Genomic DNA, 12,574 nt, shown 5'->3' with positions numbered 1-12,574 from the left:
ATATATAATACATACACAGATACCCAGGCATCAAAGCACTTATCACCTTGACAATTATTAATGATTGGCTTTGTAAATGATGGTCTTCTCTGCTGCAGGATGTGATATGGTAGTGCTGTCTTTCCACACTGCCATTCCAGAGGTTGAAATGCGTCTCAAGCTGTCTGTTAAACTTGAGAAAATACTAAATGGGTTGTGTGGGTTTTCTTTTTTTGCTTTCTTTTTGCCCCAATGTAAAAAAAAGAAATTAATGACAAATCTTTTATTCAGCTTTATTTCTTTAAAGCAAACCCCCAAATACATCCCACCCACACACCTCACACTGACAAAACCTGTGAACCTCCTGATTGTTTTTGTTGGGTTTTTGTTTTTGTTTTTGTTTTTCCGTAAGGAAAACAACTTTGGAAATTTGATGCAATCAGTGTAATTCTGGTCCCAAAACTGAGGGAGATACAAGGGTTGCTGATTTAGATGGAGGAGAGTTAAACTTTTTCCAGCCCCTCTCAAATGGCTTATAAAATACTTACATTTGCCTGGCAAAGAATTTTATTTGGTGGTCTGTATTTTTTTGGCCCTATATCTTTTTGAAGACAGGCTGTAAAATTCTTAAAGACACACTAATGAAAATTGTTATTGGAAGTCCAATTGCCTTGTGCCACGGCACAACCTTCAAGTACAAATTTAAAGACTTTAAGCTTGTTTTACAAGTGTACACAGAAAGAAAAAATACAGCACATACACTTAAAATTAATAATAAAGGCAATGTATTTAGAAAGCCATGCAGATGGAGGAGCTAGTATTCTATTTCTAAAAAGCCTGGTTTATAATGGCATCTTTAAAAATAAAACCAGAGAACTAATTTGCGATTTCACCTACTTTAATGAACACTTTCATTCCTTTGATAAAGAAAATGTTATTGCTTAGCAAGTTCCTCAGAATATGTGACATACAACTTACTCCAGACCACAGTATGCCATTAGTGATATATTCACAATTTTACTTCCCTCCAATCACTTCTTTTTTTTTTTTTTTAAGATTTTATTTATTTATTTGACAGAGAGAGATAGAGAGAGCAGGAACACAAGCAGGGGGAGTGGGAGAGGGAGAAGCAGGCTTCCCGCCGAGCAGGGAGCCCAATGTGGGACTCGATCCCAGGACCCCAGGATCATGACCTGAGCTGAAGGCAGACGCCTAATGACTGAGCCACCCAGGCGCCCCTCCCTCCAATCACTTCGGACACATTTCCCAGGCAAGGCCATTTCTGTTTATAACCATGAGAAACATAATACAAACAGACCGAGAAGGCAACACAGGTATCATCCAAAATTTTTATTCACGTATTTCTCCTTCCTCACACATGCTCACACATCCACGGCCCTGTCTCGAATGCAACGTGAGCAAAATGCTGTATCGTCTGGCTCAGGTCTAATCAATCCATCTAGTAATAAAATAGAATTACATGGTAAGGAAGTCCAAAAGGCCCAGAAACCATTTGGAGACTCAGCTTCTAGGCTTGGTACTATTTACTGCTCCCTGTCTGGCCTTGGTTGAAGAATCTCTAAATCTAATTTTATCATCTGTTCAAGATCAGGGTGGATGTGAAAATACAAAGCAATCACACTTGTAAACATCCCTTAAAGGTGCCAAGTTCCAAGCAAATGAATGATTACTCAAAACAGTCATCCATGAGAGTATCACTCTTAAACATCTTTTTAGAATAGTCTGTCTAGGAATGTAGGCTTTCCAACCTATTAAGGGAAAAAAAAAAAAAATATATATATATATATATAAAACCCTCTTACAGTTATTTAATTCTTTCTCTGGCAATTACATTTCCCTGAGTTATTTTATCGCAATATTGAATAAGTTTTAGAAACTTTCACCTAAATAGTATTTATGCCTTAACACAATGAGGTTGTAGTAAAAAATATTGGTTGGTGTATGCTACTGGACAATGACTGCCAGGGGCTGGGTGAGTAACAGTAAGCACAATGGGCCCTGTCAAGGAGACATAACTAACTACCTTGCAGCAGAGAAAGACAGACCCCAAACACATACACGATGTGACAACGATAATCCAGCTGGTGGGGAAGCCTCAGTACGCTGTATGAACAGTGCTCTGTTGGGCGGGTTGTTTTTTTGTTTTTTTTTGAACCAACTGGTTTTACTCTACCTCTTACTTAACTATGGCCTCGTTCTCTCATTATCTTGAATTCCAGATCATTTCAAGTGCGGGTGAGGTCAAGAGATACGATAGAATGAAGGCGATTGAGAGGAGTAGAAAATCTGACTTTGGGCAAACTGCTCAACTTCCAGTTTCCTCTTTATTACATGCAATTAATTAGATGCAAACATCGGTCCTCAATTACTTCAAAATAGAATTCAAGACTTTTTTTTTAAGATTTTATTTATTTGACAGAGAGACACACAGCGAGAGAGGGAACACAAGCAGGGGGAGTGGGAGAGGGAGAAGCAGGCTTCCCAAGGAGCGGGGAGCCCGATGCGGGGCTCGATCTCAGGACCCTGAGATCATGACCTGAGCCGAAGGCAGACACTTAACGACTGAGCCACCCAAGTGCCCTGGATTCAAGACTTTTCAAATATTGCATCTGTCTTTACAAATGCTGGAAGCAGGACAATATATCATCTCAGAATGGAGCTCCTGAATGTGTTCGTTTTATGAGTTGCTGCATGTTTGTCTGAGTTAAAACTGACATTTGTGTTTACCTATTCTATTGGCATTTTAAAAATAGTCTTACACTGTATTCCACTTCATACTGGCTTGCATGTGAAAAACAATATTGAAAATACAAACTCTGAATTACTATCACATATGGCCCTGCTACTTAAAGATGGATGGGGTTCATGGATGCGGTCATTTAGAAGCCTATCAAAAATGCAGAATCTCAGGCCCCTCCCCAGACTGACTGAATCAGAAGGTGCATTTTTAGGAGAATTGCAGAGATTTACATGCACATTAACATTTGAAAAGCACTGATTTGTAAGTTTCAAAGATATTACCAGCGTAGCTTCCATAACCCATGATCATTTGGTTTCCCCTCCTCTCCTCATAGATTTTATTAAATTAAATTCAAACAAAGATGGTAACTACTAAATAAGTACTGTTGCTAGCAGAAGCCACCAATCCCTTTCACACTACTCCCAACAACACACGCACAAATATATTCAGGGGCAAATTTCTCACCCAATATTTAGAAAATAAATTTGCTTTTATAGTAAGTTATCAAAAATCTGTGAATGATAGTACACACAACGTAGCTATGCTGGTGTTAGTTGAGCCTTTGAAGTATGCAGGATGATTTCTTCCCATGCCTGCCTGCCAACCACCTACCTGCCGGAATTTCTGCAGTATCACTTTCCCTTGGACTCACCTGATTTGAGAAATTACAACGTTTGATTTTAGATTACAACAAAGCATCTGCGAAATTCATTCTTATTCAAGCTCCACATTGCTGCAGTGACGTTTACGCCACATGATTCCTCCTAGCCTTAAAATGCCAGCTTGGGTTGGTGGGATACCTGCACGCCAAGGTCTCTCTTCCTGGGGAGTAAGGCTCTTTTGCACTTTATGAACCAGAAATTTGGGGACAGAGAATCAGAATCTGCATTAAGTGAAGCTGGCCTTGACCTCACTTGGAAGACAGCTTTTGGTTTTCCAGTTTCCTTATTTATGAAGAAAGGAACTGGTCATAGAGGAAGAATTCAGGCCTCACCTTACTCTTGTCTTGTTAAGAAACAATATCGGGAAATACTCTTGAGTCCTGTAGTGGTCCAATATACCTGAGAAGCATCATACGGGTGGGTTGTTTCTACTCGAGCCCCAGAAACACAACCCAGGACTTCTGCCCCTAATTTCTATGTTGGTGAAGTCAGTGGGGAGGGGCAGGTGTTGAGCACAGAAGACGCGGGTCAGACCCCGTCCTGCACACCCACACCCGCTTTCGGAAGAAATACTGCAAAAGCACAGCGGAGTTCACAGTGGATTTCTAAGGCAGTCCAAAGTGAATATATTAACATCCACCTAATTCTGAAAATTATCTACGCAGAGCATGTATATGCACACAATAAGGCCCCACAATGCAATGTGGCACAAACAATTAAAAGTTCTTTCCAAAGCGGAAATGCAAAATAGAACGAATATCTATTTTCTGTAAATGAATCTAGCTATCTGCCTCAAAAGAGCTGCAGCAGGAGTACCCCAAACAGCAGAAACAGCAGCCTCTGGTGTTAACAGTCTACTCTCAAATCTCACGCTCCACATTTCCCCGGCAAACAAGGCTAAAAATACAAGACATGCAACCAATAGTCTCTTGGGATCTGCCATTCCATGGATGGCGTATTCAATCAGAGTAATATTTTCTGCTGAAATTCAAAATTGAAAAAAAAAAAATAAAGCAAGCTATCGTATTAGAAACTGGCGTTCAGAATTTTAAATGTGAATACAATCCCAAAGAATATTAAGCTGAATGGTGAGAGGGTGGTTGTTTTCATACAACATAAATCTCTGAGATTTATCTGAATATATTTATAGATTTATTGAAGCTACTCTGAATCCCTCTACAACTCTCACAGTGATAGAGAAATTTTTTAGTCCTTTTGTCACCAAACTATAAGGGTCACTTTATTTTTGGCATAGTTTAGAAAACGGTCCTTGTTGTAGGCTCTGGAGCAGGACAGTGTAGGTTCGAATCCAGGCTCCTCCATATACTAACTCTGTGACCTTGCACAAGTTATTTAATCCCTCTTTGCCCTTCGTTTCCTGTATTAAAAATGAGAATACAACTCACCTCAGAGTGGTATTTTAAGGACTAAATGAGTTAACATACGTAAAGTGTTTAGAATAATCAATGGCACACACTAAGTACAATAATTGCTATTATTATTTCACACTCAAACAAGGGTACAAACATGCCTTCTCTGAAGGAATAGGCAGAATATAAAGAGCGGTAGCAACACGATGGTAAGTTATAACGCCAACAGGGGCCGTTTAGCAAATGAGGGGGCTGAGCTGGTCAGGGTCTTCGCCTAGTTTGCAGCTCTCATTATAGGAAAGTTCCCACTGGCTATTCAGTCATGCCATTAGTTCACGAAGATATCAGAAGGAGAAGGACAGAAGAGAAGACAATGACATGGCTGCTCAGCTGGCACCTGCCTCAATACGGGATTAGGATTAGTGGCAAAAGTGCAATCAAGAGGCATCCCCATCGGGACTTTCTGTGAATGTGTGTGCCTGTCCATTATGGGGACACCTGTATCCCCACTACCGCCTTCTTTAAGAGGATGTTATAGAATACATCTTTCTTTGTACATACACCTGTCTTTGGGATTAGATGTGAATGCATGCAGCCTGGGTCTCTAGCTGTCACATTAAAAAAAGAAGAAAAGGCACAAGGGAGTGGTATCAAATATTCACTATCTCCTGTACAACTAATTCCTTGAGAAACCTTTAGAGTTGGCAACATTTTTAGCTGGGTACTATATACGGTAGAAGGAGGACAATAAAGTCATTGAGATGATAGAGAGAAAAGTGCTTCCCTAACTAGTAAGACAGCAGGGTCTGGAACTACCTGACCCACCCAGTCATACAGTTCTGAGAGCTCAAGGAGGATTCCTGGCCCCGTAGCTTTTCCCACCCTATGGGCCACCACTTCCAGAACCATACAAAGGTCAAAGAGTGAGGAAGGACATTTATTTTTCACAGCGAGACCCTGCAAAAGAACAACTTTCTTTCTAAGGGCCAAATCAGAACAACAAATCTCATCTTAAGAACTAAGATACTCGAAGACATTTCTTGAGCAGAACACTTCGTCAGGCAGGAAAAGAAGGTGCCACGGGACTGTTCAAGCTGCGAGCACAACCCAAGAGTGAGAATAAGACAATCCTGGAAGGAAATTGGGAGAAAAGACACTTTCCTCATAGCACTCTGGAGGAACAGTGTTTTTGAGGAAAAGGAGCAGAACAAGGAAGGCCGGGGGGGGGGGGGGGGGGGCGGGAAGGAGGCAGAGGCATATAAAGTTCATTAACAAGGAAATGACTAAAGATTTTAAAATGTATGAACCAGGTAGATAAATAGATTTAAGTATGTGTAAACCGTCTGACCCTACTATGCCCAGAAAATAAATGTGTACCTCTCTTGCCCTTAATGCATTAACTATAGCTATTATAAGGAAGATGTCATTGTCCGGGACATTTTTTAAAGCAAGGAATTTTGGGGAAGTTTAGCCTAAGATTACCTCCCTCCCCGCCTTTAGATGGGGATATCTTTATGTACAGTATCTAATACAGGAATCACAACCAGATCTACAGCACTACTCTTGTTTTTCAAAGAACAAAAACAAATCAACATGACAACACAATGTGGATTCAATTAGCACTTGGCAGGTCATGAATAACTTTTAAACAACCTTCTTTTAAGTTGGAAAGTGTTAAAATATACAGTAATCATGGCACCAAAGTGCCTTCCTTACAGTGTGCCAGCAGTCAGGAACACAAATCTGGAAAGATAAGTCTTGTTTGCAAAGGAAGGAACCAGAACTTTGTTCCTTGGGCCACACCAGTTCCTCCGGGCAGTCCCTTGTCCCAAGTTATCTTCCCCTTCTAGTACGTTCAGTTAAAGCCAATTACCTGAAATCTCCCTCTGATTTTCAGACAGTTTTACATTAAGTATGGAGGAGAAGAAAAGGAGAAAAAAAAAAAACTTGGCACAGTCATCTGGCAAACAAAGCGTAAGTCATTATAAAGAAAATGCTACTGAATTGTTAAATATTCTTAGATCATAAAGCAAATGGCATAATTCTATATACCCTGTTGTTTGGGGGGACAGAATACCTTGGTTCAAATCAACATGAAAAGGCTTGCAAAAAAAAAAAAAAAAAACACTTCGTTGGATAAAGAACAACCTAGGGTCAACCCCACAGAGTCTGGTGAGATGACTCAACAAACATGCTGCAAGAGTGCACCTCTTCTTGCTTTTAATGAACGGGCACCTTCCCAAGCTGGCAGAACTTAAGTAACATTGAAACACACCCTTTGTTCTGAAAACTCCCATAGTGCCCACCTGTCCAAAACCAGGTGCATGCAGCTTCACAGGTTCCAGAGTCGGCTTACGACTCATTCCCTATTGAATCTCAGAATTCCTCATAAGGAATGGGCTTCATACCCCCACAACATAAAATACTACAAGGGAAATATTAGGCAGATTTACTGCTCTACTCCATGTGTCTTGATCATTACTATGATCTGTGCAAGACATTCTGTTGTAAATAAGCCTGCAGAGTGTACAGTATGTTTTCTAGGAGACCTTTAAAGAACAGCTTGCAGACAAGAGGTGCTAGCCTTAGTTTCACAGCCAGCAAAACTCCATCCAAGAGGCTTCTGGCATGTCCCCACCTCTTGTTTTGGGCTGGCTTCAAGACAAGTCCACCAACCAAATTCCAAGGGGTCAGTACATGGAGTCAGGCACTCTTAGGTATTTCCACATCAAATAGCAAGTGGGAATTCAGACATTTAGATAATTTAGAAAAGAAAAAGCCTGCTTTTCCCTATAACAGTGTATTAAAAACAACTCAGAGCAGACTTTGCAAGGAGGCTTTCTCCATAGTAAATTAAATGGCTGAAGCTTATGCTTCTTCCAGCAAGGGAAACAACTATGCTTCACCAGAACCCAGAGTGTGCAATCACGAGGCTCATTTTTAAACCTTTGCTGCTTTTTAAAAAGTCTGCTCCACCAAAAACAAAACAAAACAAAACAAAAAGGAAAAAAAGTTTTCAGGAAATGAAATGCAAATAGTCACTGAACAGGATCATAAAACAGCCTCTATCTACCTCTTTTCCTTTTTTTTTTTTAATTCTTCATTCTAGGCACCCTGACTGCTTTTAACACACTGTTAGCTTTTATAAAAATTAGATTGTGTTGGTTCTTTTATGATCGTCGTCAACCCCTTGCACCCTCTTCTGTCTCTTGGCTACTCATTATGTTCAGGATAGCCAAGAGAGCAGAAGGTGAGGTGGTCGGCTCAGTCCCCCTCTCGCCAGACAAGCGTTAAGGTAAATCATTCAGTGCAATTACATATTCTAAAACCTAATGGATGGCACACAGGGAAGGAGAAAGGTAAAGATGGGCAGGAAGGAGAGGCTTCGGGGTTATTTCAAAGGTAAAGCCATAATACTCAAGCTATGTGCTGAAATTGCTTCTGATCATCTTCAAAACAAGTCGACGGGATTTATCTTTAATGTGATGCTCACGGTTCTCGTTCACAGTGGAGGTGAAACCAGTTGCGAAATTTCATTCTACTGGAGTCCGGAGGATCCAGGAAAACGGGGTTTACGTTTCAAAGTCAGCAAGAAGCGGAGGTTGCCCCGCTGCGCCGTGGAGCCCTGCGCTCGCTAGCTCCCTAGCTGGAGTAAGCACCCGGTAGCGGGAGAAGGCGCCGGGTGAGCGGCCTCGGGACAAACGCTTACCCCGGCTCGGCACTGCAGGCACAGCTAAACGCGGATGGTGCACACAGCTCTCCCGGGCTCCCGCACACCGCGGCCTCCTCGAAAGTAAGCCCAGTGCTGTCTAGGTCCTCAGGCTAGTGTCGCCCGTGGGGTGCCAAGCTCAGCGGACTTTAGCTTGGGTGCTGCTCCCCAAAGGGAAAAAGCGCCCTCTCCATTCAAGACCACCCTAAAGAGACTCCCATCACCCCGCCCCTCTCCCAGGAACTCTCGGACACCACTATGCGCGCCCACCCGTGGTCTCTCGCCTTGGAGGCAGATGAAGAGGGCAGGGGAGAGCGAGGCTGGAGGTGGGTACTCCGGTCTGCAGCAATTGGGGAGGGCTCGGAAAATGGATCAGGCGATGGGCGTCAAGGGGTAGGGGCCCCGGTCACAGCAACCTGTAGGATTGCGGCTGATTGCAAACTTGGGGTGGGAGGCAGTGGTCCCCTCCGAGGTCCTCCGCCCGATTCCCACCCTGTGGGGTCCGCGCGCGCAGAGATGCAGGGCGCAACTTGGGAAGCCAGTGCCATGGGTGCGGGTCCCGCTCGGTCTCGCCGTCGCCCCCTCGTCTCTCCCCGAGCCCCGCCGCCCGCTCCGCCCGGCGCTTACCTCGGGCAGCCGCAGCCCCCGCCGCCCAGAAGCAGAGCCCCAGCCACCGGAGCCACCGGCGCGCCCCTCCAGCGCCTCCTCCTGCGGCGGCCGCTCTCCCCATGCTCCTCGCCCCGCTCGGAGTCTGGCTTCTCTTCCACGCCCCGGGCGTCCGGGAGAGACACGGCGAGCCGGGGACCGAGATGAGCGGGTCCCGGAGGTCTTCGGCGAGTGACTGGTCCACGGCGGCTCCCTACAGCCCCGGGGCAGGGCGCCCCGAGCCGCCGCTGGCCGGGCACCGGGAGCCAGCACGCGCCCCCATAGCCTCCCACGGCGGGGCGACCAATGCCGCCACGGCCGCTGCCGGAGTCGCGCGTCCTCTCCGCAGCACCGCTCGCCGCGCTCCTGCTGCTGCCGGGTCCGGGACTACGGGGCCGAGGAGCGAGTCCGCATCGCTAATGAGATCCCCGCGGCCGCCCCTTCTCCTCCCCTCCGAGAGGCAGCCAATGAGCCGGGCCGGGGCGGGGCGGCGGCAGGCCGCGCGGGGCGGGAGGCCGGGAGGCTCAGGTGAGCCCCGCGGCGGCGGCACGCGCCCCCGGGTTCCTCCACGCTCCGCAAAAGGCCCCCGCTCGCGGAGAGAGGAAGCGGGTCGGGAGCCTGGCTCGGGGACGCGAGCTCACGCCTACGGACGTGAGTGGCGCCTGCGGACCTCTCGGAGGCGAACACAGCGCGGAAAGATGTGAGCATCTCGGCAGGCTACCTCGGAGTCTGCCGTTTCCACGAAATCTCTGTTTTGTTAAACTTTGAGCCCTTTCGCAGTCCTGCCTCTCCTGCTTCCATTTTTTAGCATCAGATCAGACAGCACTCCGTACATGTTCAAAGAAAAAAGAAAAAGGCTTAAATGCCAAGTGGGGAAAAATAACACTAGAATAAATCCATTATTGTAACTATGCTAAATCTGCATGCATATAAATAAAGAAGTAAGGAAATTACAGTCAGGGGTGCGTTAACGGGTATGTGATAGATTTTTTATTTCTGCTTTTTTTCTTAACTTATCTGAAAGCTTCCTCATTTCTGACGCCTCCTGGTTTTGTTTGTTTTAATCTGGGCCCTGGGAATTGCCTTTCTTCTAAGTATCAGGGAAAGTGAGTCGTGCTGGCCTTTATAACAAGAAGGAAAGACTTTTTCTTAAGTGTGGTTTATTTTGAATAACCTGTCAAATCTTTAACTGCTTTTGAAAGTTCTCACGGTTGCCTCTTATTCTTCCCTCCGAAGTAGTCACTTAAGAGAGATTGCCTTAGGCCACACAGTTTCAGAGCAAAGAACACACCTAGGGAGTTGGCCCTGAGTCCAAGACTCCATAGTCAAAGCACGCACCATCTCTCCCAGGTGTGAGCCCCCAAAATGGTGCCAGAACTCAACCGGTTAGAACACGCGTCCCCTTTTGCCAGGTTGACCCCAACAGAAAATGAAGTCTTGGCTCAAAAGAAAACCTTCCCGACGGTTCCCCACTGCCCACACTCGACACTGATACGAGTATTTCTAAAAAAAAAAAAAAAAAAAAAAAAATCCATCTCTCTCTTGCCAAAGTGCTCCCTGCTCCCAAACACGTTTCTCCGGAGAATAAACAGTTTAAAGTGAGGTAATTGTTCTAGATGAGGTAATTGTGTTAACTCGCTCTCTACTGAAGAAAAAGAGGATAGGAGTCAGAAAGATTGATTCCCTGATAAGTACATACGCCATCCCTCTCCTGAATGCCACCAGACCTGTGAATGTCGGGGAGAGGAGCCAATTGCTTTCTCCAGTCTTCTTGCAGCTCAGTAAAAAGTTTGGGTCCTGGTCAAGAAAACCAAGCTCTGGGGAATGAATGCTTCGAAGCAAAGACTAATGTGGGTCTGGCTAGGGAGTCGCCTGAAAATCTCTTTAGAATCTTGGTAGATGAGTGTTTTGTCCTTTTCCTCTGAGAAGGTGAATTGAGAATTAATCTACCAAATATGCTTTACCTGTCTTCTGGAAAATAGTCATTCATCCTCTGACGTTCCTTATTCTTCAAGACTACGTGGCAGTTCTATCACAAATGAGTACTTTCTGAAAAAAAAGAAAAGGGGGGGAAAGAAAGAAAAAAGACTTACTATGTTTCCAAAATAGTATTTAAGTATTACTACTGTCCCCAGAGGGGAGAAAAAGTAAAAACAATTTTATTTTTTAAAAATATATCTCAGGGGCGCCTGGGTGGCTCAGTCGTTAAGCGTCTGCCTTCGGCTCAGGTCATGATCCCAGGGTCCTGGGATCGAGTCCCACATCGGGCTCCCTGCTCAGCAGGAAGCCTGCTTCTCCCTCTCCCACTCCACCTGCTTGTGTTCCTGCTCTCACTGTCTCTCTCTCTGTCAAATAAATAAATAAAATCTTTAAAAAAATATATATATATATATCGGAACTAGATGAGCTAATATTAGTTAATAAAGTAAAATTGCAATGACAAATGAGACAGGAGAGAAAATAAGAAAACTGAGTGCATAACCTGTTCAAAGAAATGGTTGTTTCACATATATTTTTTTTCATAGCAGAACCAAATCCTAGAATATAGGTACTATTATCCCTTTTTGGCAGATAAGGAAAGTCAGGCTGAGTAGAGAAGTGATTTGCCCAAGATCTTAAAGGTAAGTGTGCAAACATCAAGAATGAGACGTGAGTTTGTGTGATTCTAAACCCAAGATGAAGGTTGAGGTAGTATCCTTTCAATCAGATGTTCCAGAAATAGATATTCCACCTTGTCCTCCTCAGTACTATTTAGCTATTGAATTGGGAGAAGTTGGATCTTCAGTATTACCCCCACATATTACACATCATGTATGAATTATACATGACACATTAATTAAGTTCCATATATTAGAATATCGTGTATTAATCTAATTCTGGCTATTTTTAAACATGTATGAATTGTAGTCCATTCCACTTGGAGAAATAAATTGAAGAGTCACTGCCCAGGACCAATGTCTCCAGCCATGAAACAGCAGCAGCAAGGCCATAGAAGAAGAAACAGCCTGAGAATCGGGACACCAAGGGACTAGGACCATGACATTGCCAAGGACTGGTTCTGTAGCCTGGTAGCAAGTCAACATCTGGTTTCCGTTTCCCCATCTGAAAAAATGGGAGTATTTGACCAGAGAATTTTAAGTTCAATCCTTCTTAAAATCCATCATTTTCAACTGTGGCATATTATGATTTTGAATACTCAGTACAACCAAATCAGAAATCAAGCCACCTATTCTGGAATTGGGGCAATCATGTAACAAATGCAAAATATGTTCTAGACAGATTATTTGGGATGATAGCCACCCTAAAGTTATTAGCTGTAACTAGGTAATATTAATTCAGAGAACAGACTTGGTAGTGTTTTCCTCTATTCTTTGTTGCTTGAATTGACTATGCCTATTTTCTAACACTTTATACATAAAGATAAAGAGGTAGAAGGTTTCTACTCGCA

The 12,574-nt window shown here is 44.0% G+C and overlaps 1 protein-coding gene across 9 annotated transcripts in view; it reads right to left on the bottom strand.

Moving 5' to 3' along the window:
* The window catches only part of UNC5D (unc-5 netrin receptor D), a 531,172-nt gene extending 521,961 nt beyond the window's left edge, over positions 1-9,211 (bottom strand). For all 9 annotated transcript variants that reach the window (XM_088021397.1, XM_028089446.1, XM_088021399.1 and 6 more), the window contains exon 1: positions 9,109-9,211. In XM_088021397.1, the coding sequence (XP_087877523.1) occupies positions 9,109-9,211 (103 nt within the window). The remainder of the gene's footprint in view (positions 1-9,108) is intronic.
* Between the last annotated feature and the right edge of the window lie 3,363 nt (positions 9,212-12,574).

This window comes from Eumetopias jubatus, unplaced genomic scaffold, assembly GCF_037043125.1.
Source record: "Eumetopias jubatus isolate StellerSeaLion01/CBP00866 unplaced genomic scaffold, mEumJub1_p1.0 scaffold_2, whole genome shotgun sequence".
Taxonomy (NCBI): Eukaryota; Metazoa; Chordata; class Mammalia; order Carnivora; family Otariidae; genus Eumetopias; species Eumetopias jubatus.
This window is presented reverse-complemented; position numbering and strand designations above follow the sequence as displayed.